The 24,817-nt window shown below is 43.1% G+C and overlaps 1 protein-coding gene across 2 annotated transcripts in view; it reads left to right on the top strand.

Annotated features, from left to right (window-relative positions):
* The window catches only part of LOC147635134 (cyclase-like protein 3), a 73,667-nt gene that overhangs the window by 27,591 nt on the left and 21,259 nt on the right, over positions 1-24,817 (top strand). For both annotated transcript variants that reach the window (XM_086804429.1, XM_086804428.1), the window contains 2 exons: positions 7,969-8,041; positions 8,577-8,674. In XM_086804429.1, coding sequence (XP_086660555.1) covers positions 7,969-8,041; positions 8,577-8,674 — 171 coding nt within the window. The remainder of the gene's footprint in view (positions 1-7,968; positions 8,042-8,576; positions 8,675-24,817) is intronic.

Raw genomic sequence — 24,817 nt, forward strand, 5'->3', positions numbered from 1 at the left:
CAGGTTGACGAATTTCCTGATGGGAAAGGGCTATTGGGACTACATAGAAGGTGAGCATGAGGAGGCACCGGAGATACCGGACATAAATCCGACTGCTGCAGATGTGAAAGAGTTTAAAGACTGGAACCAAGGAGCTAGGAAAGTTATGTATTGGCTCTCCATTAGTATACAGGACACCATGATTGGGCACATTCAGGATGCCAAGTCTCCCAAGGAGGCGTGGGACACCTTGGTAAAACTCTATGAAACAAATACCAAGGCACGTAAGATACAGTTGAAGAATGAACTTCATACTGTGGAGAAAAAGAGCATGTCTGTGAATGACTATGCATTGAAGATAAAGGGTATTGTGGAATCCCTTGCATCTATTGGTGTGTCAGTAGATGATGATGATAAGGTGGAAGTCTGTCTACGTGGTCTCGGGCCACAATACAAGGCGTTCAAGATGCTATTCAGACTCGGGAAAACATTCCCAACTTTACAGGTTTGGTGTCTATGCTGATTATAGAAGAGAAGAGCTTGGGTGAAGACCAACAGTTTTCACAAAACAAAAACAGTTCAGAGCAACAGGCCTTCTACACAAGTTCAGGTAGAGGACAAGGTAGAGGAGGCCGTGGACGCGGTCAAGGAGGTGGCCGAACAGGTAATCAGAATTATGGCCAGCAGCAGCAGCAGCAACAGTCCCAGAATACACAACAACAACATCAACAATACACAGGTGGAAGAGGCAAATTCAGTGGAAGGGGGAGTCAAAGAGGACGTGGAAATTGACAAAGGCAATATAATGATGCACGTGAATGCTTTTATTGTGGTAAGCCTGGACATGTGCAGGCAGAATGTCATAAGAAGCAGGCTGACATGTAAAATGGGAAAGTGCAGCAGAACAACTATGCATCCTCAAGCAGAAACAATGAGGATAATGAAAGGTTGTTTATTATGCAGCATGTCGTGAATGCCATGTGTGAAAATGTTGAAGCAGCACAAAAAGATGATATATGGTATGTGGATTCAGGTGCTTCGAACCACATGACAAGTCATGGCGAGTGGTTCAAGGAGATGAAAAACCTTTAACGACCAGGTTTTGTGGAAACAGGGGATGACACTGCTCATCCAATTGCCCATGTTGGAGATGTGCCATTGTCTATGCAGGATGGCAAAGTGAAGTACCTTGCAGATGTACTTCACGTTCCGAACATAACAAAGAATCTGGTTTCAGTTGGCCAGATGATTGAGCAGGGTTTGTAGGTTCGGTTTAACCCGGATGGTTGTTATGTTGAAGACTTTAAAGACAAGTGCAGGTTGGTTGCAAAAGGCAACAGAGTGGGCAGAATGTTTACGTTGAATGTAGACATGCCTGAAATGAGTGTTGCGATGTTTGCAAATGGTTCAAGAATTGTTGCAGACACAGACATTTGGCATAAAAAAATTGGACATGTGAATGTGCAGAGAATGAAGTCTATGCACACTAAAGGAATTGTGACAGGGCTGCCAAAATTTAAAGTGGAAGGTATGCAGAGAATATGTGAAGCATGCCAATTTGGAAAGCAAACAAAGCATGTATTTCCACGTAACAGATATGTGAGCAGAAATGCACTAGATGTTGTGCATTCAGATGTATGGGGTCCTACGAAGACCATGTCTATGGGAGGCTGCAGGTATTATGTGACATTCATTGATGACCACACAAGGAAAGTGTGGGTATATTTCATGAAGGAGAAGAGTGAGGTGTTCACTCACTTTCAGAATTTCAGAGTTTTGGTTGAAAAGCAAATAGGGAAATATGTAAAGTGCCTAAGGTCAGATAGAGGGGGAGAGTACTTCTCCAATGAGTTCTTTGAATTTTTGAAGAAGAATGGTATTCGGAGACAGTTTACATGCAGATACACTCCGCAGCAAAATGGAGTTGCTGAGCGGAAAAACAGGCACATTGCTGAGATTGCGCGAGCATTGATGGAAGAGAAGAATATGCCGCATAGCTATTGGACTGAGGCTGTTTCTACAGCAGTATACATCATGAACAGGACTCCAACTGCAGCCATACATGATGTAACTCCAGAGAAGAGGTTTACTGGCAGAAAACCTGATTTGTCTCATCTGAAAGTTTTTGGATGCATTGCATATGTGCATGTGCCAGATGAGCTGAGAACTAAGTTGGATCTAAAAGCTAAAAAATGTGTGCTTATTGGATATTCCCTTGAGCAAAAGGGATACAGGTGTTATAACCCTGCTACACGTGAGTTGAGGGTAAGCAGGGATGTTGTCTTTGATGAGATGAGCAGCTGGTATGCTGCTGAAAAAGAAGCTATTGGGGTTGATGTGAGTGGAAGTGTGGTTGCATAGAATGCAGATCAGCAATCACAGTCTTTGAGTGGACCTGGAGAGTCCTCATCTAGTGGGTCTGTTGATAGACCATGGAGTGGTAGGCTGCGTCATAATACCAGTCCTGCAAATGTGATTAGTACATCACGTAAAGGAAAAGAGAAAGTGGTTGAGTCCCTTGGTATGCCTGACATTTCTGCAGGGCATTCTCATGTTGATGGAGAGTCTAGTGGCTCAGATATGAGCCTTGATGAGGAGCTTGGGATCCCAGCTATGAGAACACTTGGTGTAAAGAAGGCTATGGAAGCCATGAATGAAAAGCTGCGAAGATCTGGGAGAGTGAAAAACCCTGTGCAGAGGTTTATCTATGATGGTTATGTGGCACATCACTATGCATATATGGCAAAGGTTGTGTAGGTTGTAGAGCCCACATGCATTGATGAGGCTGTTGGAAATGTGTGTTGGGAGAAAGCTATGGATGAGGAGATGGATGCACTATATGGAAATGAAACTTGGGATTTAGTGCAATTGCCTGAAGGCAAGAAAGCCATTGGATGCAAGTGGGTGTACAAAGTGAAACATAACAGTGATGGAAGCATAAACAGGTATAAGGCTAGATTGGTAGCCAAAGGGTATGCGCAGACATATGGCATTGATTATGAGGAAACTTTCAGCCCAGTTGCCAAGATGGCAACAGTGAGAGTTGTGATAGCAGTGGCTGCGTCAAAGCAATGGTCTTTACATCAGATGGATGCAAAGAATGCATTCTTGCATGGGGATTTGCAAGAAGAGGTGTATATGTTGCAGCCACCTGGTTATGAGGATGTGAGTCACCCCGAGCATGTTTGCAGGTTGAAGAAAGCCTTGTATGGCTTAAAACAAGCACCAAGAGCATGGTCTGACAAGATTTCTGAATATCTTGTCACTATTGGCTTTCATGTAGCCAATGCAGATGTCTCGCTGTATGTGAGACATGGTGATAGAGGGTTTGTGCTTGTTGTCATCTATGTAGATGACTTGATCATTACGGGGGACCATGATGCAGAGATCTTTGATGTAAAGATCTTGCTTAGACAGAAGTTCGAGATGAAGTATCTGGGGGAGCTCAGATATTTCTTGGGCATTGAGGTGATTAGGTCACCACATGGTATTGGATTACTGCAGAGACAGTATGGCTTGGACATGTTGTCCAAGTATGGTATGACAGGCTGTAAGCCTATTTCCGTGCCATTGGATCAGAATGGCAAGTTGAGTGCAGATTCAGGAGAGATCTTGGAGGATCCTACTATGTATAGGCGCATAGTAGGAAGCTTGATCTACATGACGATCACCAGACCAGATTTGAGCTATGCTGTTGGGTTGGTGAGTCAGTTTATGCAGGTTCCACGGAAACCGCATTTGGATGCATTGAGACGCATACTGAGGTATGTGAGGTCTACTTTACATTGTGGACTATTTTATGAGACTGGGACAGAGATATGTGTACATGGGTACACAGATGCTGATTGGGCTGGTAGTATCTCAGATAGAAGATCTACTAGTGGCTTCATGTTTTCTTTGGGGAGTGCTGCTGTGACTTGGAGCAGCAAGAAGCAGCCTACGGTTGCTCTATCCAGTACAGAGACCGAGTACAGAGGAGCTGCTATGGCAGCATGTGAGGTAGCTTGGTTGAGAAAGCTACTTGCAGATTTGGGTCTATCAGTGGATAGACAAGTTGTCATTTTCTGTGACAACATTAGCAGTATACAGTTGGCCAGGAACCCAGTTTTTCATGCTCGCACGAAGCATATAGAGCTCCACTACCATTTTGTCAGAGAGAAGGTCTTGGCAGGAGACCTTGACCTTGTTTATGTCAGCACACAGGATCAGGTAGCTGACATCTTCGCCGAAGCATTGGGTACAGAGAAGCTCCGCAGATTCAGAGCTTCACTTGGTGTACATGAGATGGAGTTGAGCTCGAGGGGGAGTGTTTAGATATCGAGCTCGTCTAGTGAGGCGATGGATACTGATGACCCGCCTGGGGGATAGGCCCCACAATTACACCACTGGCATGGTTGGTGAGATCTTGGGTGATATGCGGTAGTGGGATGACAGGCTGTGTGACAGCCATTCTAGAGACTGGCATAGTTATAGCGCCACTCGTCTAGTGAGGCGGTGGACACTGATGACCCGCCTGGGAGATAGGCCCCACACTTACACCACTGGCATGGTTGGTGAGATCTTGGGTGATATGCGGCCAGTGGGATGACAGGCTGTGTGACAGCCATTCTAGAGACTGGCATAATTATAGCACCAGCTCATTTAGTTGGGTTCACACTATAGAGAACCCTTGTATGTATTTGGTTGAGTATCTTTCATATTGTGTGTACTCTTATCTTGTATATGGTGTGTTGAGTGTTGAGTGAAGTAGAAGAAGATTTTCAGCCTCTCACCTTGTGTGTTCTCTATTAGGGTTTTGTGAGTGTGTGTGTGTGCTTGCAAGAGCTCAAGCTCTCTTCCCCCCTGCATCTTTTCATCTACCATGTATGGGTGGAACAATAGAGAGTAGGTGGAAGGGAACATGGGCAATTGAGAGGGTAGTGTGAGTTGGTGGCCGAAATGCCTATAAACTATTGGTGGTCGAAATGCCTATAAACTATGTGTAGCAGAAATGCTTATGAAACACCAGGCTATCTATGCCTGCGACCTCGAGTGATTGTTTTATCTTGTTACTTGAGCCCACCTCTCATCCAAGGTGTGTGGTTAGAGTACCAACACGAAGTGCAAGTGGTAAAGTGGACATGATACCTGGTTGGGAGGAGACTTATGTGTACGCCAAGGATCATGTGGATTGGCATATGTTTGTGTGCCTTGAGCTTGTTTGTTACTGGATTATACAGTGACATGGATCTTATGGACTATATCTATGGTTTCTCATTTGGCCAAAATGCCTATAAACTAGGAGAAAGAGGGTATACCTATGATATTAACTATGGAGAACCAGCTTTTCTATCACCATGGTTTGTGATCTAGAATGACACCAGTTTGTGTGCATAGCACATGTTTCTGTGTGAGGCACTAGTTTCTTGTGCATGGCACTTATTTAAGTGTCTTACCACCTAGTTGGTGATTTTCATTGGCATATGATTATCTCATTGATATTGGTGATTTAGACACAATTGGCTCTTGTGCTTGTGTCTAGCATATCTTCCATGGAATTCTTGCCCATTTATTTTGGGACATGATTATGATATTTGGACTTATGGGACTGTTTTCTCTTGCCCATTTATTTTGGGACATGATTTTGATTTGGTATTATGGAGATTTATTTAGTCTTGCTATTTATTTGGGACATGGATTCTTCAGTTATATTGGATTTTTGAGATTGTCTCGTCTCGCCCACTTGATGGGACATGATTATATCTTGAATATATGGCTTGAAGCTTAAAGTCGTGGACAACTTTTATGAAGCTGGGGAGGATGTCACCAACTTGGACATTTCCCAGTATGAAAGGGGTCTGGTGGACTCCAGGAAGTCTAAATATTTGGAAAGTACAAGCTTTGGGAATGGGGGATTATCCTAGAATACAAAGGACCACGCTCCTAAAATTTAGGAGAGTTGCTATTTTTGGCCCGACTTCGATGGAAATTCTGTTCGCGTCATTACATCTAGAATTGAGCAGATACCAAGAGTTGGCAAAGTGCCTATGACGGAATGTCTACCAGTTGGGTAATAAAATACATGATATTATTCTCCTTGGGTTATAAAATACTCCAAGAGGGAGGGGGGGGGGGTGCCGGCCCATTCTGGCCTCTATGCGGTGTCACGTGTGCAAGCTCCATTTTCAGCATTTGTGGATGTTTTGTCTAGCATTTATGTTTTATGTAAAGTGATGATGGATATGTGTTAAGGCTGTGGCTATGTTTAAATGTTTTAATATGCATTGATGGTATCCACAAGTGTGTCAAAGGCCCTAGTCCCCCGAGCACCGCGAGTTTCAATTGACTAGCTCGTGACAGGAGTTTGATCAGTGCTTTTTGACCAGATTTGAGCAGTTCTGACATGTTTTGTGCAAGTATGAAGAGTTCTCATCATCTTGAACCAGTTTTGAAAAGAGTTTCACCAGCATTGACCAAGGTTTCCGATTGAGTTGTACCAGCATGCTCCACTGCAGTATTGTGTGGTTTTGATTCATTCTATTTCAACGTTTTAAGTGTTTGATTGGCCAGTGCCAATGTTTAATAATGCCACGAGGTAGTGACATGGCTTTTTACATTTGCATTTACTGTCACTAGGCAGTTGGCCGTGTTGATTGGTTTGGGGCTGGATTTGACCAGCTCGGAGCAGTTTTGACCTGCATTGACCAGGTCTTGACAGCAGATTGACCAGTGCTTTTTGACCAAATTTGAGCAGTTCTGACATATTTGTGCAAGTATGAAGAGTTCTAACCATCTTGGACCAGTCTTGATCAGAGTTTGACCAGTGTTGGCCAAGGTTTCCTAATGGGGTGTACACTGTATTTGCGTAGCATGCTTTACTGCATTGTTGTGTGATTTTGATTCATTCTATTTTAATGTTGTAAGTCTTTGATTAAATAGTTTGATCTCTGGCCAGTGACAACATTTAGTTATGTCATGAGGTAGTGACATGGCTCTTTAGGCAGTGGTACGAGTCTTCATTGGACGCCATGACACCTTTGACTGCTGTGAGCAGTATTGACCAGAGATAACCTGACCAATCTGCTCAGCTTTGACTTGCCTTGACCACAGGTTGACAAATGTTTGACCAGTGCTTTTTGAACAGATTTGAGTAGTATGACATATTTTTAGGAGTTATGAAGAGTTTTGGCCATCCTTGTTTACTTGATATATGAGTGCTGCAGGTCAGCCATTGCTTTTTGATTTTGAGAGCATATGAGAGTCTGAGACTAAAGTTTTTCTACATGGAATTAATAAAGAAAAAAGAGGTTGGGTTCCAAACAAGTGAGTGGCACCCAGGACTGCTTGAGATGCTATGGGATGTGCCACCTCATAAAGAGGGGGATTTTCGCTCATGAGCCATATTCTGTGTAGAGGGGTGAAAGGAGGTCCATGTCTATCCTTGGAACAATGGTTATGTGGTTCAATGGTTCTTATGGGCTTGGATGAATAATCTAGGTCAGGTAACACATGGAGATAACAAGGCTTGATTACTAAGAGAACTTAAGGACAGGTGCGTTGTTAGAGAGTCTAGAGAGCTAGGCCAGTGGATGAGGTGGCAATCAGGACTCAATGCTCGTTCAGTGTGTGGATGAATCTCCTTAAGTGTAAGTATTTAACTGCTGTCGAAATGATTAAGAGCAACAAAGAATAATGGCTTCCTGAAACATACAAACTGAACATGGTATGCTGGGTATCTCTGAAAAGCTCTCGATAGGCACTATCTATTGACATTGTTGACATGCACTGGACTAAGAATAATCAAATCGTATATCCAACATCATAAAGGAAATTTAGAAGCCAAAATTGATAGCCCCCCAATTGCTGGTTGATTCTTTACATCAGGCTTCTCCTCTCTTATGAATGTTCAGTATGAAGCTATGGTTCTTCATTTGACCGGCTAGGATCTTGCTACTTGTTTTTGCAATTCTGCACATGCTTCTGATTTTGGTGGGTTCCCTTTTCATGTAGCTGAGGCAATGCAAGCCCTCAATATTCCATCTGGTGTGGAGCGTGTTATTTTCAGAACTTTGAATACAGACAGGTAAGTCTTTCTTGAAAACTTGTTTTACATGTGTGCTCATATCCATGTCCACGCACGTGTGCTCATGCACACGTGACATTTTTATGCTTGCACCTATGTATGTGCTTTGTCTATTATGGCATTTGATGCAATGTGTGCTCATATCCATGTCTATGCACATGTGACATTTTCATGCTTGCACCTATGTATGTGCTTTGTCTATTATGGCATTTGATGTAATGTGTGAGAATGTTCCTATCCTCTTTCATGTAAATATACATATGTGGCATTATTTACAAGGTGCAGTATTTGGCCAAATATTTGCTGCTGCTGCTTACCAGCTGCAGCTTAATGTCTACTGCTGCTGACATCATTGAAGCTTCTTACTCTAGCAATGTATTACTGGGCCTGCCGATGAGATGATGTGTCTGAGAGTTTACTGTTTCCATCTAGTGGAAAAGGCACTTGTTTTGTACTATATGACAATTAGGATCTCTTCAGTATTGGTATTAGTTTACTGATAACTTTCATACCACCCAATGCTTTACTATTTCAGGCGTCTGATGTGGAAGAATGAGTTTGATTCAAGTTACGTTGGTTTCACAAGGGAAGGAGCTCAATGGCTAAGAGACAACACCAAGATCAAGCTCATTGGTAATGCCCAGAATATTATTCACCTCTTATTGTTGCATTCTAAGCATGCTATAGTTTTAGTGCTTTCTACATTGGCTAGGGACCGAAGATGGTTATTTTTTTTCCTTGATCTGGCCAATGTTTGCTAAAAACACTGTGACTGGCTAAGGGGCAATATGAGAAAGGGTAGCCTAACGTCTAATAAACAAGTGGCAGCCACTGGGCAAGATGGAATTTGATCGAAAATACTGTAGAAGGCAAAAGAGAATATCTATTATGCCAGAGCAGGTCAAGTGAGGAGATGAAGGAAGAAAAGAAGTTATGCAATCTGTGATCCATTCGGATGGAATCAACAAGAAATCATTCAACAAGCAGCATTTAGGGTTTGTTAGGCTGAGAATTTACTGTATATATGTTAAAGAATGTGTGGACAGAATGGGTAAACACGCAAGAGCTGATGGGCGGAAGGCTTGGCATGTGTGTGAGCAAGGAGTAGCCAGCATCTGGGCTACCATGGGCGTGTTCAGGTGTGCCAGGAAGTCTTACAATGTGTGGTCAACCACACTGCCTACCATCAGATTATCGAGTTGTTCATGGAAGTTGCCAGGTGGGGTTGGCCTGTCAAAGGTGCACAACCTCTTTTTAAAAGTAAATCAAAGCATATTACAACCCTCTAAGGAGGTGGAATGTACAAGTCCTTTTTTTTGGGTGGGGGTGTTTTTTTTGGGGGGGGAGGGGGGGTGCTCCCTTATTGGCTGGCCAGTCTCAGAGGAAGACTACATCCTTGGGGGTAGGGGGAAGAGCCACATTGGGGGCCTGTAGCACCAGAAGATACTACTTTTGCCTTGGGGGAAAAAAGGCCCCAGGCTGCAGTTGTGGAGGGCTGCTCAACACTACTGCACAATCTCCGAGTCTCTCTGTAGGTGATCCCACTGAGCCCTGAATGTTGTCGGTCCAGATGAAATGGACGGTCTACCTGTTTTTTTTGGGGGGGGGGGGGGGGGACCATTCCCTCTATAGCCTCGTTGTTTGTTGCTCGCCAGATATGTTGTCGAGCTCCCATGGTTGATTTGTGGGCCCTGGGCCATTGGAAACTTAGTGGCGTGATGGCAATGAAGAGGGGAGGTGGGAGTGGGGGTGTAAGTTCCCTTAATTTCTTGGGATTCATATTGTTAATTCTTTATTATCCATGGACATGGGTGTTGGACACTACATGTAGCCATGGAATATTTATGGTTAAGCTTCCCATGTATGTGTATGCTAGTTGTATCTACGAGATCCTGGCTGCAAAGAAGCATGCTAAGCATTTGATGGATCTTGGAGAACCAAATGCAATACATAATGCTATGGATATTTGATGGATCTTGGAGAGCCAAATACCATAGCCCTTGTAAATATCAAGTACATGTAAATAGATGGGGTTTCTTCCAAAATATGTGTTTAAATTCATACATTTGTGTGCATGGCTTATTTTTATTTGTGTCTATTGTTTTGTTTGCTTGGACAATGCCTGGATTTCATTGCATGAGAAGCTCATGGATTTGGGGACGCCTGGATTGCACCCATGGGCTAGTATGCTGCATAATCTGTCTTTACTTAACTTGTGTTGATGGATTTGTACAGGAATAGTTGATATTTTGAAGGCAGCCCACTCTTATGTGGGTTTTCTATCGCCATGCATGACAGTTTAGTTAATTATGGTTGATGATTGTCTTCTCCATGATAAGAAACCCCCATGCATGCAACATGCATGGCCAAAAACCCCCATCCATGTGACATGCATAGTTAGAAACCCCCATGCATGGCCAGAAACCCCCATGCATGCGACATGCAAGCTTTTCCATCTACATGCATGCATCATGCAAAGCTTTATCTTTTCATGCACCTAAAAATTTGCCATGCAAGTTCACTTTACTTAAAAGTAAATCATGCAAGCTCACTTTTCCCCAAAAGAAGTCATGCAAGTTAGTTAACTCAAACAGAAAAGTAAGTCTTTTCCTCAACTTTTACTACACGAGTTGCTCTTTTGATTAGTAGCCATTCTTTGTGATCCAAAAGTCATGCACAAACCTCTCCTTACCACAACTTTTCATGAGCAATATCCTCCACTTCTTCTCTTCATCTAGGCGCCTCCTTCTAGGCTGATTACATTTCGAGGGAGGAGTGGGTACTGTTGCTTGTTGAGCACCACGGCCAGGCTTGTTAGGTGTTATGTCAATAGGGCGTACATCTTCACCTAACACACAACCCCATAATCCTTTAGCCATGAGAAGGTTTCGGACCATGAAACTCTAGAGGGAGTAATTACTGCCATCCAATTTGTCCTCTTGGGACAAAACCCCGAATATATCGGTCGTATTTCTAGCCATTTGCTCAAATCTCTTCATCAAGAGATATGCAAACACGTGCAACCAAATATGCTGTAAAAAGCACATGCAGGCAAAATCCAAAATGCACCGGAGTGCAATGCCAGGCAACCACAATGTCTTCTGCAAATGTTTTGCCCCAAATTTCAGGCTGCAATGCTGAAAATCTTCTAATAACTGAGCACCAATGGGCTTATTTATGTGTTGATTGCACATAGTTGACAAAAGCCCCAAAAATTTGTGTACCAATGAGCTTTAATTTTGCGATTAAGCAATGATTTCACAAAAGCCCCAATTTTCTCTGTTTCCTGTAAATGCAATTGTGCAAATTCTGAAAAATCCTCAAATTTTCCTTGAATTTTGCAGCCAAATGTTGCCCCATGCACTTGGTTTTTGCAATGAGGCAAGAAATGTACAAAAGCCCCTTGATTTGAACCAAAAAAGAAATCAGTTACCTGTATGGATTGATTTTACAGAGATTGCAACTTCTCAGATGGAACTGGATCAGACCCTCTGTACAGATTCAGGAGGCGGGAGCTACTGGCCAGTTCAGGAGACAGTGGCGGGTTGCTACTGTCGATGCGACAGGCGGCTAGTTGCTCGTTGACCAGAGGAGCCAGTCGACGGGAGCTGTGGATGGAGCCGCCTGGAGGCCAGCTGCTCATTGACTAGAGCAGCCGGGTGTGGCATAGATGGCTGCAGCCGGCACGAGTCGTGGAGGGGCTGTAGCAGGTGGGAGGCGCAGCACAGGAAGTTGTAGGCGGATGGCGATGGAGCGAAACCGGCGGATGTGGCGGCGACAGAAGTCTTGGCGCGGAGTGAAACTGGCGGATGTGGTGGCGACGGCAGAAATTGCTGGACGGAGTGCACATGACGACGTATTCTCGACTAATATTTTGCCAATTTGTGGCCTATACCACGTAAGCCGCAAGTGCGGCTGAGCGCCGCCTTGCACCGCCTCTTCTGGTGCGAGTGCCGCTCCTGCGTGGGGCGGTGCAGTGCGGTGGTGGAGCCCTCTCCACTATCACCGCCCGACTCAGTGGCCAGACAGGGCGGCGGAATGCTAGCCGAGCGGAGCAGGGAACAAGGCTGGACGGACTGTGTAGTGCCGGAAACCTGCAGGGCGACGGACGGAAGGCCAGAGCGCCAGATGGACTGCGTAGGAGTCGACGGACGGAGCAGTATCGAAATTTCGTGGGGGGGTGGGCGTCGGGAACTCCACCAACAGGGATCTGTAGCCAAGCTCTGATAGCACTGTTGGGGTTAGGGTTTGAGAGAAATAGAGAACACAAGAAGATGTACACAGCAACAAGCTCTGAAGAGAGAGAGAGTGTCACTAGCCTGGACATTTCCTAGTATGAAAGGGGTCTGGTGGACTCCAGGATGTCTAAATATTTGGAAAGTACAAGCTTTGGGAATGGGGGATTATCCTAGAATACAAAGGACCACACTCCTAAAATTTAGAAGAGTTACTATTTTTGGGCCGACTCCGATGGAAATTCTGTTCGCGTCATTACATCTGGAATTGAGCAGATACCAAGAGTTGGCAAAGTCCCTATGACGTAATGTCTACCAGTTAGGATATTTTTAGAGATAAAGTTTATGGAAGGACCCATCTCTTAGATTGGGACAGGTGGCAAGAAAGTGGACCAAAGTGAGACAAGTGGCCTGACACTTGTTAGAAAGTGGATCAAAGTGAGACAAGTGGCCTCACACTTGTCACTTCAGCTATTGTGTGGCTCTCCACTTGTCATTGTAGCTTTCTCTTGCCATTTTAGCTCATGGGAGGCCCAAATCTATAAATTGGAGCCCTCTCTCTTCATTAAGAGAGGCTCTCTTGCTGCACACTAGCCTCTACCACCGTTGAAGGCTGCCCTAATGATGGCTACTCTCTTTCTCTCTCTCTTGAAGGCTGCCCATGAAGAATACCGGTTGTTGGGGATTGTTTTGGAGGCTTCCATCGCGAAGAAATACTGAAGGCAAGGGTATTTAATCATTTATTATGATTTCTAGCCATTGTACTTATTGTACCAGCCTTTGTACCTATTGTACCAGCCATTGTACTAGCTGTACTAGTCCTTGTACAAAGGCTGTACCAGTCTGTGTACCTATTGTACCAGCCATTGTACTGGCTGTACCAGTCCTTGTACTTGTTATACTTATTGTACCACCCATTGTACCGGCTATACCAGCTTCTGTACTTGTTGTACCAGCCACTCTACCTGCTGTAGTAGTCACTGTACATGTTGTACCAGCATTTATACTTACTGTACCTGTTGTACCAGCCATCGTACCGGTTGTATCAGCCACTGTACTTGCTATACCAGCCACTCATTGTACCTACTGTACCGGCTGAATGGAGAGTTGTTCTTGCTGTACCAGCTCTATTGCATGAAGACCTGTGGTTTTTGGGGAAGAATCAGTACCCACACGGAGGTATATGGATTATATTGTTGGCTCGGCATTTCTACAGCCTATGTTCCGGCTTGGTTGCCTCGTGTTGGGCTGTGTTATGGCATTTGTATATGGATAATCCGGCATCTCCCGTGAGGAGAGTAAGGCCCTCAAAGCTTGTACATGATATTATTCTCCTTGGGTAATAAAATACTCCAAGGGGGGAGGGTCGGCCCATTCCGGCCTCTATGCGGTGGCACACGTGCAAGCTCCATTTTCAGCATTTGTGGATGTTTTGTCCAGCTTTTATGTTTTATGCAAAGTGATGATGGATATGTGTTAAGGATGTGGCATGTTTAAGTGTTTTAATATGCATTGATGGTATCAACAAGTGTGTCAAAGGCCCTAGTCCCGCGGGCGCCGCCGTGAGTGAGAGAGAGAGAGAGATGGTGATTGATACTCAAAGAAGTTAGGATACAAAGATGTGGAGCAAAGTGAGTTGACTCCACAATATCATAATACAATAAGTGTGGTGTCCTTTCACACCTAATATCCAAGGGGAAAAACCCAAAGGGAGAAAAGTGCCCTTGGTTAGCCCATGTTCACATGTGGCACTACTCATAGCATATGTGGCATAACTCATAGCATATATGCCAATAATTTTCATAACTCACAGAATGTTTACAGGAGTTTTCTTTGATGATGTGCTAGTTTTCTCCAAGTCCGAGGAGGAACACAAGCACCATTTGGCTATTGTTTTTGAAGATCTCCGCAAGCATAAACTTTATATCAATCCCAAAAAAAGTTCTACACACTTCTGGAAAGAATAATTTGGTAGCTGACGCATTATCTTGGGGCCCAAGGTGAATGCTATTACCATTGCCTATCATGAGGACCTTTCATCTATGCCTCGTATGTATGATTCTGATGAAGATTTCAAAGTGATATGGGCTGATTTACTGGCTGCCTACTTGTATCGGCATCAAGCTATGTGTGTAGTCAAGCAGCTTCGTCAAAAGGTTATGGATGAAGCACATGCACCTCCCTATGCAAGCCATAGAGTTACTTTGTCCACTACTCAAGCTTTGGAAAGATATTTCTACTGGCCTTCTATGCGGGCTGATATAGAAAAATATGTTTGTGAGTGTGTGGTATGCCAAAAATTTAAGTATGTCAGGGATAAGTTGCTTGGTTTACTTCAACCTTTGCCTATTTCTCAAGAGCCTTGGGATAGCATAGCAATGGATTTTATCACAGATCTTCCTCGATTTGTTTAGGGTAATAATGCTATTTGGACTATTATTGATCGCTTTAGTAAGCAAGCTCATTTTATTCCCGTAAGAAAGACTATCAAGCTGAATCATGTGGCTTGACTTTTTCTTTTTCATGTTTTCAAGCATCATGGAATGTCTAAGTCCATTGTGGGAGACAGAGATCCAAGGACTATGAGCTTGTTTTGGAGAGCTCTATTTGACAACATGGGTACTAAGCTGAATTTCTCTTCTGCCTATCATCCCCAAACCAATGGGCAAAATGAGATAGCTAATTCAGTGGTCCTCAATCTACTCAACTGCTATGTTTCTGATCAAAAGGTAGCATGGAAGAAGTATTTACGCTTGGTTGAGTTTGAATACAACAACACAGAGCATTCCTCAACTGGCAGAGGCCTGGATATCGCCTATACACAATTCGGACAGCCATACAACGCTCTCAAGCAAAGCACAAGAAGGCTATTGATCAGCATCGGCGTCATATGGACATCAAAGAGAAGGATTGGGTTCTTCTCAAGTTTGAAAAGGCACGTCTCCGCAAGAGGCTAGGGCAAGAAGGCAAGGCTCTCAAACTTGCCAACAGGTATTATAGTCCATTCCAGGTCATTCAAAAGATTAATGATGTGGCTTTTAGGTTGGCTTTGTCCAATTATTGGAAGATACATAATGCTTTCCACATCAACTTGTTTAAACCATATATTGGAACACCACCTCCTCAACCGGTTACAGAAGATCTACCAGAAGTAGATGATTTAGAGGAGGTACTTAAACAAGAACAAATTGTCTTCCATTAAGAGCGGAAGCTTAAGGGAGGTAAGGTCATACGCAAGTATTTGGTTAAATTCAAGAACTATTCACCTATGGATTCAAGGTGGATGCAGGAACAAGATCTCAAAGAATATCACGATCTCCTCAACAACTATCTGGAAGCTTTTAGTCGAGGACAACTGTTTAGAAGCCGGGGGAAATGTAACTACTCCCTAATTTCTCGGGATTCATATTGTAAATTCTTTATTATCCATGGACATGGGTGTTGGACACTACATGTAGCCATGGAATATTTATGGTTAAGCTTTCCATGTATGTGTATGCCATCCTGTTTGCAAAGAAGCATGTTAAGCATTTGATGAATCTCGGAGAACCAAATGCAATACATATTGCCATGGATATTTGATGGATCTGGAGAGCCAAATACCATAGCCCTTGTAAATATTAAGTACATGTAAATAGATGGGGTTTCTTCCAAAATATGTGTTTAAATGCATACATTTGTGTGCATGGCTTATTTTTATTTGTGTATTGTTTTGTTTGCCTGGACCATGCGTGGATTTCATTGCATGAGAAGCTCATGGATTTGGGGACGCCTAGATTGCACCCATGGGCTAGTATGCTGCATAATTTGTCTTTACTTAACTTGAATAGTTGATATTTTGAAGGCAACCCACTCTTATGCAGGTTTTCTATCTCCATGCATGCATGCATGACAGTTTAGTTAATTATGGTTGATGATCTTCTTCTCCATGATAAGAAGCCCCCATGCATGCGACATGCATGGCCAGAAACCCCATGCATGCAACAGGCATGGCCAAAAACCCCCATGCATGTGACATGCAAGCTTTTCTAGCTACATGAATGCATCATGCAAAGCTTTATCTTTTCATGCACCTAAAAATGTGCCATGCAAGTTCACTTTACTTGGAAGTAAATCATGCAAGCTCACTTTTCCCCAAAAGAAGTCATGCAAGGTACTCAAACAGAAAAGTAAGTCTTTTCCTCAACTTTAACTACATGAGTTGCTCTTTTGATTAGTAGCCATTCTTTGTGATCCAAAAGTCATGCACAAACCTCTCCCTACTACAACTTTTCATGAGCAATATCCTCCACTTCTTCTCTTCATCTAGGCGCCTCCTTCTAGGCTGATTACAGCTCTATAAATTCAGATTCTCAACCCCATTTCAACCCATTACTTGGCCTTTCTGTATTGCCCTATCTAGTGTACTTATTGTAGAGTATTTTTTTCCAGCCATACCGTAGTGTTTTTTCTCCAAAAACACTAAGAAGCTGGCTGAATTCTGATTTTCAGAATTTAAGGACTCCATTCAAGCTTGCAAAAGAAGAAGACGAGTATGACTATTTCCAAAGATTGAAGCTTTGGAAGAATCATCTTGGTTCCAGTTGCTATTTCCTCTATGCGGGAGAACCCTTGGAAAGTGTTGGGCATTCTCCTAAGGCTGATTTTCAGCCACTAGGTGGTTGATCTTATTGAAGCCAAGTTACATTTGCAGAAAGCTGGGTTTCCATTCAATTTGGGATTGTTGGGCAATCTTGGTGAAGGATGATGGACACCATATTGTTAACATTTAGCTGGGCTGCAAGTATAGTATTTGTGAATTGTTTTCATGTTCAATTATTTGGGAAGAAACGGTAGTGTATGGCTGGGCCATGCTACCCATTTTATGTACTCGTGAAATTCCTACTCCCTTAAGACAATACAAATCCTTAGGGAGGGGGGGAGGGAGGTACAGCCCATCTTCTGGTCCCTAATGCAGTGTCATTTCTTTTCAGTATTTCCAAATTATATAATCAATTGCCATGTACTTTTGACAAGATGTATGTGGGATATGGCAGTGAACAAATGACGGTAATCTTGTGATTTCAATGCTAAACTCTGTATAACCACGTCCCCGCTTGTTACAGGGGGGTGGGGAAGAGGGCGGAGGGAGTCATGGAGCAGGTAGGAAGTAGGGGGGGAGGCAGGGAGACATGAAACCTGTTGGCTTCATGGTGGCTCAAAGATGAGGAGAAATCTCATGGTTTAGATGCTAATGATATGCTAATGATGAGAGATTAATTTAATGATAAAAGTCTAACATAAATACGGCATAATGAGTAGAACGAGAGAGTGATAATTTACATTAGATGTGTGCCTCTTAATAGGTTGAGTACAAGATGAATTAGCAAATGCTAATCATGCTTAGTAGCTTAACAAGTCAATGATGCTTTTTATAAATCTCTCCATGATTCTAGCCTCCACATGTCCTAAATTCCAGGTTCCATAGTCAACAAAAGATGCTATCTTTAATGCTCCTGGCTCCTAGTACAACTCATGGATCTTTCACCTTAACTGGCACATTTTACAACTACTTCGAGATTCTAACCTTTGACAAATGACCGAAGGCTTATTCTCTACATCCATAAATCCCAAGTACATCAATTTGTCCAATAATCTCCCCTTTAAATTGATGACCCCAACCCCTAGTAGTAGCCTATGGGATGCTTCATGACTTGTCCACCCTTGTGACAACGTACATGACCCCAACCTGGAACTCACTCTAGTTTGTAGGTTTATAAAGTAAGTGGAATTCAAAAGGCATATTGTGAGTACAATGGATTAGGACGCAACTAAGTTGGCCTAGAAGGTCCATTCATTATCAACAATAACAAGGTTGGCCTCATGTGAGGCCTCAACAATATTGTCTTCACCTTCTTCTTGACTATCTTCTTCCACGAGATTGGCGGAGATCTTCTTCTTGATGTAGCAATCCTTCTCGAAGTGCCCTGGCTTGCCACAAAAGTTGCATTTACCTTTTGCTTTGTTTTTGAAGGTACCTTTTGATGTAGACCCTTTGGATATATTCTTTGTGTAGTAGGCGTCATTATGGGAGAAGAGATGGCTTTTGCCATGTTTTTGCTTTATCTTCTTTTCTTTCTTCATCAAGGATGTAGTGATGTCAACCAACTTTGGAGATGGTAGATTGGTGAGTGTAGTGACTATGTTTCCATAGTCTTCATGTGGTAGACTTTTAAGTAACGAAGCAATGCAAATATCTTCATTAATGTTCATTTTAATACTTGCAAGTTGAGTTGTGAGACTCTTCATATGGTTAAGATGTGCAGCAAGAGAGTCTTTGAATTAGTCGGCTAATCTTGGAGCTCTTGGCTTGCACTCCAAAGTGTTTTTCCAACTCTTCCCAAGCTTCGAAGGCTGTATCCATTCCATCGATATGATGAATGAATTGATCACTGAGACCCAAAGCTATTATGGCAAGAGCTTTCTCGTCTTTAGATACCCATATTGCTTCAACAGCCCTTGTGGTAGGCTTCCTTTCCTTGCCACATGCTATGTTCCACAAACCCTTCCTCATAAGAGTGAACTTGACCTTAGTTTGGTAAGTATAAAATGAGTAGCCCTTAAATTTATCAATTTTGGCGGGGGTAGCTATGGAAAGAGAGAGGGAAGGTCTTACCAATCTGGTTTTTAACCAGAGGCAGTGTCTAATCCCTTTACAAATGATTTTGATTAGTGCTAAACAAAGGATTGAGCAATGGTTATCATAAACACTCCTTAAAGCATGAAAACATTGAATAGATTGACTTGGAGTGGAATATTTGAGTACTAAATCAAAGGACAAATGCAATGGGGTTTGATGGCTTGCTGGAGCAAGTCCCCAATGTCAAGCTTGAACCCCCCTTTGCATCAAATGATTTGAGATTTGTGCTAATTAATCACTAATTGAAGTGATTAACTCCCTGTTTTGTGAGCAGAAAATAGAGCTCCAATGGAGCTTGCAATTGAAGCACTTGCATTGATCCTTTGCAAAAGAACTTCAAGGACAAGTTAGGTCAATGCCTCTACTTGTGATTTAAATCCATAAACAAGAGATTATGTGACTTAATCATAGATTAATCACCAAATCCCCAAAACAACAAATTGCCTTCTACCCGACTCATGAAATGATTACTGTAGCTAGACTACTTTACCAAATGAGCTCAAACTTCATGAGTGTGTTGCTTGTTACCTTCTCCAACATGTCCTAAAAGGAATTACGCCAATTCAAAGTGTACATAGCGGAATTAACGATTTTGCAAAAAACGGCTGTCGACATTAAATCCGCTTCCCGGTGACGATTTGGCGATGAATTGGGATGAATCCTCCTTCTTGCTAGAGCGCCTAGATGTGAGGAAGAGGGCCCAAGTCAGATTTCTTAAAATGGTTGAGTGTGATGAGATGAATGAGCAAAAAACCAGCAGCGGGTAAAGAGGGAAAAAATTACTAGAATGGCTAGATTTGATTAAATGATAATAGATAGCTTAATTATGATTTATAGTGATTAATGTAAGCATAATGGGTATGGATCTAAGCTGTGATACCAATTGTTAGCTTCATGGTGGCTCAAAGATAAGGAGAAATCTCATGGTTTAGATGCTAAAGATATGCTAATGATGAGAGATTAATTTAATGATAAAAGTTTAACATAAATAAGGCATAATTAGTAGAATGAGAGAGTGATAATTTCCATTAGATGTGTGCCTCTTAAATAGGCTGAGTACAAGATGAATTAGTAAATGCTAATCATGCTTAGTAGCTTAACAAGTCAATGCTGCTCTCCACAAATCTCTCCATGATTTTGGCCTCCACATGCCCTAAATTCCAGGTTCCATAGTCAACAAAAGATGCTACCTTTAATGCTCCTGGCTCCTAGTACAACTCATGGATTCTTTCACCTTAACTGGCACATTTTGCAACTATTGTGAGATTCTAACCTTTGACAAATGACCTAAGGCTTATTCTCTATATCCATAAATCCCAAGTACATCAATTTGTCTAATAAAACCCATGAGAGGGGGAAGGGGGCCAAGGGGGAGGGTGGAGGAGGGAGGCAGGGCGGGGTGTGGGAGGGGGAGGGGTAACGCCTGATCAACAACCTCATGGAGTGGCATCTGGAGAAAGGAATCGTGAACCTCTTGTGGGGTGGGTTTTGAGGATTGGGAAAATTGGGATTTCTATCTAGGACCGTTGGGCCTTGGGAGGTAGACTGTCCGGCTTCAAACATGTTATCTAATGGGGATGTGTTACCATATTATAGTAGTGATGTGTGTGAACACACTTAGGACTGCCGGGGCACTTTTTCCCTCACTAGGAGGTTTTTTCCCCCGTGCATTGTATATACGCCCATTATCTTCTAGGGCTTGTTATCTTTAATTTTTGGCACTCATAATACACTACTGTGTTGTGCTCAAGCTTCCTCATCTTCTTGAAGTTGTGTGTGCATTCCTGCAACCCTAATTCCAACAATTGGTATCAGAGCAGGTTTCCTCCTCCCGGGCAGCATCACCGGCACCTGCCGCTTCATCTCCTCCGATTGCAACGAGGTTTCACGAGCGTCTGCAGGTTAGTATATGCCGTGGGAGAGCCCGTAGGGCTTGGTCGTTTCAGAATTTTGATCTGAAGTCATTTCGCCCTCCGTTTTTGCATTCCAAGTACTGCGCAGGCAAAATCGTCCTACTGTGCAGATTTTCTGTCAATATTAAAATCTGCAGGACAGGTGCCCATTCGTCTGTTTTGGGCTGTGCTGCATAGCACAGGTCGATTTTATACAGGTTTACCTCTTACAGACAGCATTTACATCTAGTAGTATAGTCATTGGCCATGGCTGACAACAATGATGTATTCCGCATGTTGGCTGCTGAGGATAAGTTGGATGGCACCAACTATCCATTGTGGGCATATATGATGCGACATGTATTGGTAGCAAAGGGGTTATGGAACATTGTGCAGGGTATTGATGCACGTCCTATTGTGGCTGGGAATGCTGCAAACACATCAGAAACAGGTACTGTAGATGATGGTGCAGGCACAAGTGCTGTAGCAGCTGTTCGAGAACCACCACTTTCAGCAGAGCAGATTCGTTGGGATGGTAGAGATGCGCAGGCTCATGCCTTGATTGCGCTGTCTGTCAAACGTACCATTATCCCACATATTCGCTCTTGCAGGACTTCTAAGGATGCTTGGGATGTACTTGCCACATTGTATCAGGCAAGAAATGAGGCTCGTGTTGCTTACCTCCGAAAACAGTTGGAGAATGAGCATATGAACGAAGGTGATTCTATGGATAGCTTTTTGACAAAGATCAAGGATTTCAAAGAGCAGCTCATTTCTGCAGATGAAATCCTGTCAGACAGTTCACTTGTGCAGACTGTTTTGAATGGTCTACCAGATTCTTATCAGGGTTTTGCTTCCACTCTTCGCTTGATGATGAAAGGCAATCCCAATGCCTTATCATTTGAGGAGTTAGTTTCTGTTTTGCTGCAAGAAGACCAGTCAAGGCAAAACAGGAATAATATGCGTGTCGCAGATCAAGCTTTCGGTGCTAGTCAGAGAAGCGGGAAAGGTAAAGCTGGCTTTTCTTCTAGTAAGCAGAAATCTGCAAATGCTGCGCAACCAAAGAAGGAAGACAAAGATGAGAAGAAGGGTGACAAACAGAAGACATTTTGCAAGTACTGTAAGGGAAATGATCATGTCATCAAAGCGTGTCCTAAGCTGGCTGCGAAAGAGGCTAAGAAGAAAGAGGCTGGTATGGCTGTTGCAGATGCCTCTCCTTCTAACAATGAATCTGCTAATGTTGTGCTAGATACAGAATGGGCATTCAATGCGCAGTGCAGTTATGACCCATCTTTGCATGACACATGTATGTCTGCAGTAGATTCAGATGTATGGTACTTTGACAGTGGTGCCACTAAGCATATCACCTCGCAGCGCAGTTTATTCACTTTCCTTGAGTCTGCTCCCACAGGGAATACTGTCACTTGTGCCAATAACTCCTCTTATCCCGTTAAAGGAGTTGGACAGATTGTGCTGAATGTTGCAAATGGCAACACCTTTACACTTTTTGATGCATTGTATGTGCCAGGGATCAAAAAGAATCTGCTGTCAGTCTCCGCATTTGCCAAAACAGGTTTGGTTGTAAAATTTGTGGATGACAGATGTACTGTTCATGATCTCTCTTGTGGTGACATCATTGTAGCATCTGGTTCACTATGTCGAGGGCTGTATAAGCTCAATATGGATGGCAAATGTGTAGAGGATTCAGCATGTGCTATTATGGATACGCAGGCTATTTCAAATGCAAAACTGTGGCATGCACGTTTTGGTCATCTGAATTTTGCAAGTTTGCTGCGCCTGCAGAAATCTGAAATGGTGTCTTCTTTGCCTAAGCTTGAGGCACCTGTCAAGCATGTTTGTGAGGGCTGCATATTGGGTAAAATGCAGCGTGCTTCCTTTCCCAAAGATGGATCAGTGAGAGCTGAACGCAGATTGCAGCTTGTTCACAGTGATGTTTGTGGTCCCATGCAAACTCCATCATTTGGAAACTACCTTTACTTCGTGACTTTCATTGATGATTTTACCAGGCATGCATGGGTATATCCTTTGAAGGCAAAGTCCGAAGTGTTTTTGTGCTTCAAACAGTTTTTGGTTATGGCTGAAAATGTGTCAGAAAGTAAGATGGGCACCCTCCGTTCAGATCGAGGGGGGGAGTATATGTCTTCAGAATTTAATGCATTTCTGGCTGAGCGTGGGATAAAACACCAATGTACAGTGCCGTATACACCACAGCAAAATGGTGTGGCTGAGAGAAAAAACAGGTCTCTCATGGAAATGGCAAGATGTATGGTTAAGAGTCAAAGTCTACCACATGGTTTTTGGCTTGAGGCTGTCATGTGTGCCACTTATGTACTAAACAGGTGTCCCACCAAAGCATTACAGGTTGTCACTCCATATGAGGCTTGGCATGGCCGCAAGCCATCTGTTGGCCATTTACGTGTTTTTGGTTGCCTGGCATATGCATTAGTGCCTGTGCAACATCGCAGAAAATTGGATGACAAAGCTGTCAAATGTATTTTTGTTGGATATAGTGCTGAGAGCAAAGGCTATCGTTTGTATCATCCACAGACAAAGCGCATTTTGGTTAGCCGTGATGTTGTATTTGTGGAAGATGCAGTTCAGCCCTTGGTTTCATGTACTAAGGAGACAGATATCAGCTCACGTGATGTCTATGATACATTGTTGCCTCTTTTCAGTGGTGCACAGTCAAGTGCAATACCTCATGAGGCAGTTTTTCAGCCTATGCAGGTTTTAAATGATGGCACAGATCAGCCTATATCTGATGCAGATGTGCATGATGCACTTGAGGATGAGAGACAAGAGATTGAGGGCTCTAGGAATATGCCTAGATGGCTGGTGCAGACTTTGCGTGACAGCAAGTTGGATGCCCCTTTGTCTAGTCGCACTCGTTCTGGCTCTCATGGTGCCTCTTATGCGTCAGATTGTTATGCATTGGCTGTTTCTAGTATGTGCGATGAAAGTGAGCCTGTTTCATTTGATGAGGCACAAAGTTCAGAAAATTGGATGGCTGCTATGCAAGCAGAATACGATGCTATTATGAAGAATGGTACATGGTCTTTATGTGACTTGCCCCCTGGCAAGAAGGCCATTGGCACTAAGTGGGTATACAAATTGAAGCGTAAGCCTGATGGCACAGTGGATCGCCATAAGGCTAGGCTTGTTGCAAAAGGTTATGCTCAAGAGAAGGGCATTGATTTTGATGAGACTTTTGCTCCCACATGTCGTATGACCACTGTTCGTAGCATCTGTGCATTAGCAGCTCATAATGGTTGGAATGTACATCAGCTGGACATAAAGACTGCGTTCTTAAATGGAGATTTGCATGAGGAGGTGTATGTATCGCAGCCTCGTGGTTTTGTTCAAAGAGGGCAGGAAAACAAAGTGTGCAGGTTAAAAAAGGCTTTATATGGTTTAAAGCAAGCTCCACGAGCTTGGTATGAAAAAATACATGCATATTTGACTGCACATGGGTTTCAGAATAGTCCAACAGAAAGCACTTTGTATGTTAAACGTGTGGATGGTGTACATCTAATCATTGCTCTCTATGTCGATGACATGCTGCTCACAGGACCAAATAAGAGTCATATTGCTGATTTTAAGGCTGATTTGAATGCCTCTTTTGAGATGTCAGATTTGGGGCATTTGCATCATTATTTGGGGATACAATTTAAGCAGTGTGATGGAGGTATTGCTTTGTGTCAGACAAAGTATATTGAAACATTGTTGCGGAGATTTGGCCTTGAAGACTGCAAGCCTATTGCTACTCCAATGGAGACAGGTTTGAAGTTGAGTCTTCATGATGCTGGAGATCACTTTGATGTCACACTCTATCAGACAGCTGTTGGTTGCCTCATTTATGTATGCATTACGAGGCCAGACATTCAGTTTGCAGTCTCACAGGTGAGCAGATTTATGCATAGCCCAGGCATTAAGCATTGGCAGGCAGTGA

Source organism: Cibotium barometz, chromosome 10 (assembly GCF_041138505.1).
Source record: "Cibotium barometz isolate CiBa-2024 chromosome 10, ASM4113850v1, whole genome shotgun sequence".
Classification (NCBI taxonomy): Eukaryota; Viridiplantae; Streptophyta; class Polypodiopsida; order Cyatheales; family Cibotiaceae; genus Cibotium; species Cibotium barometz.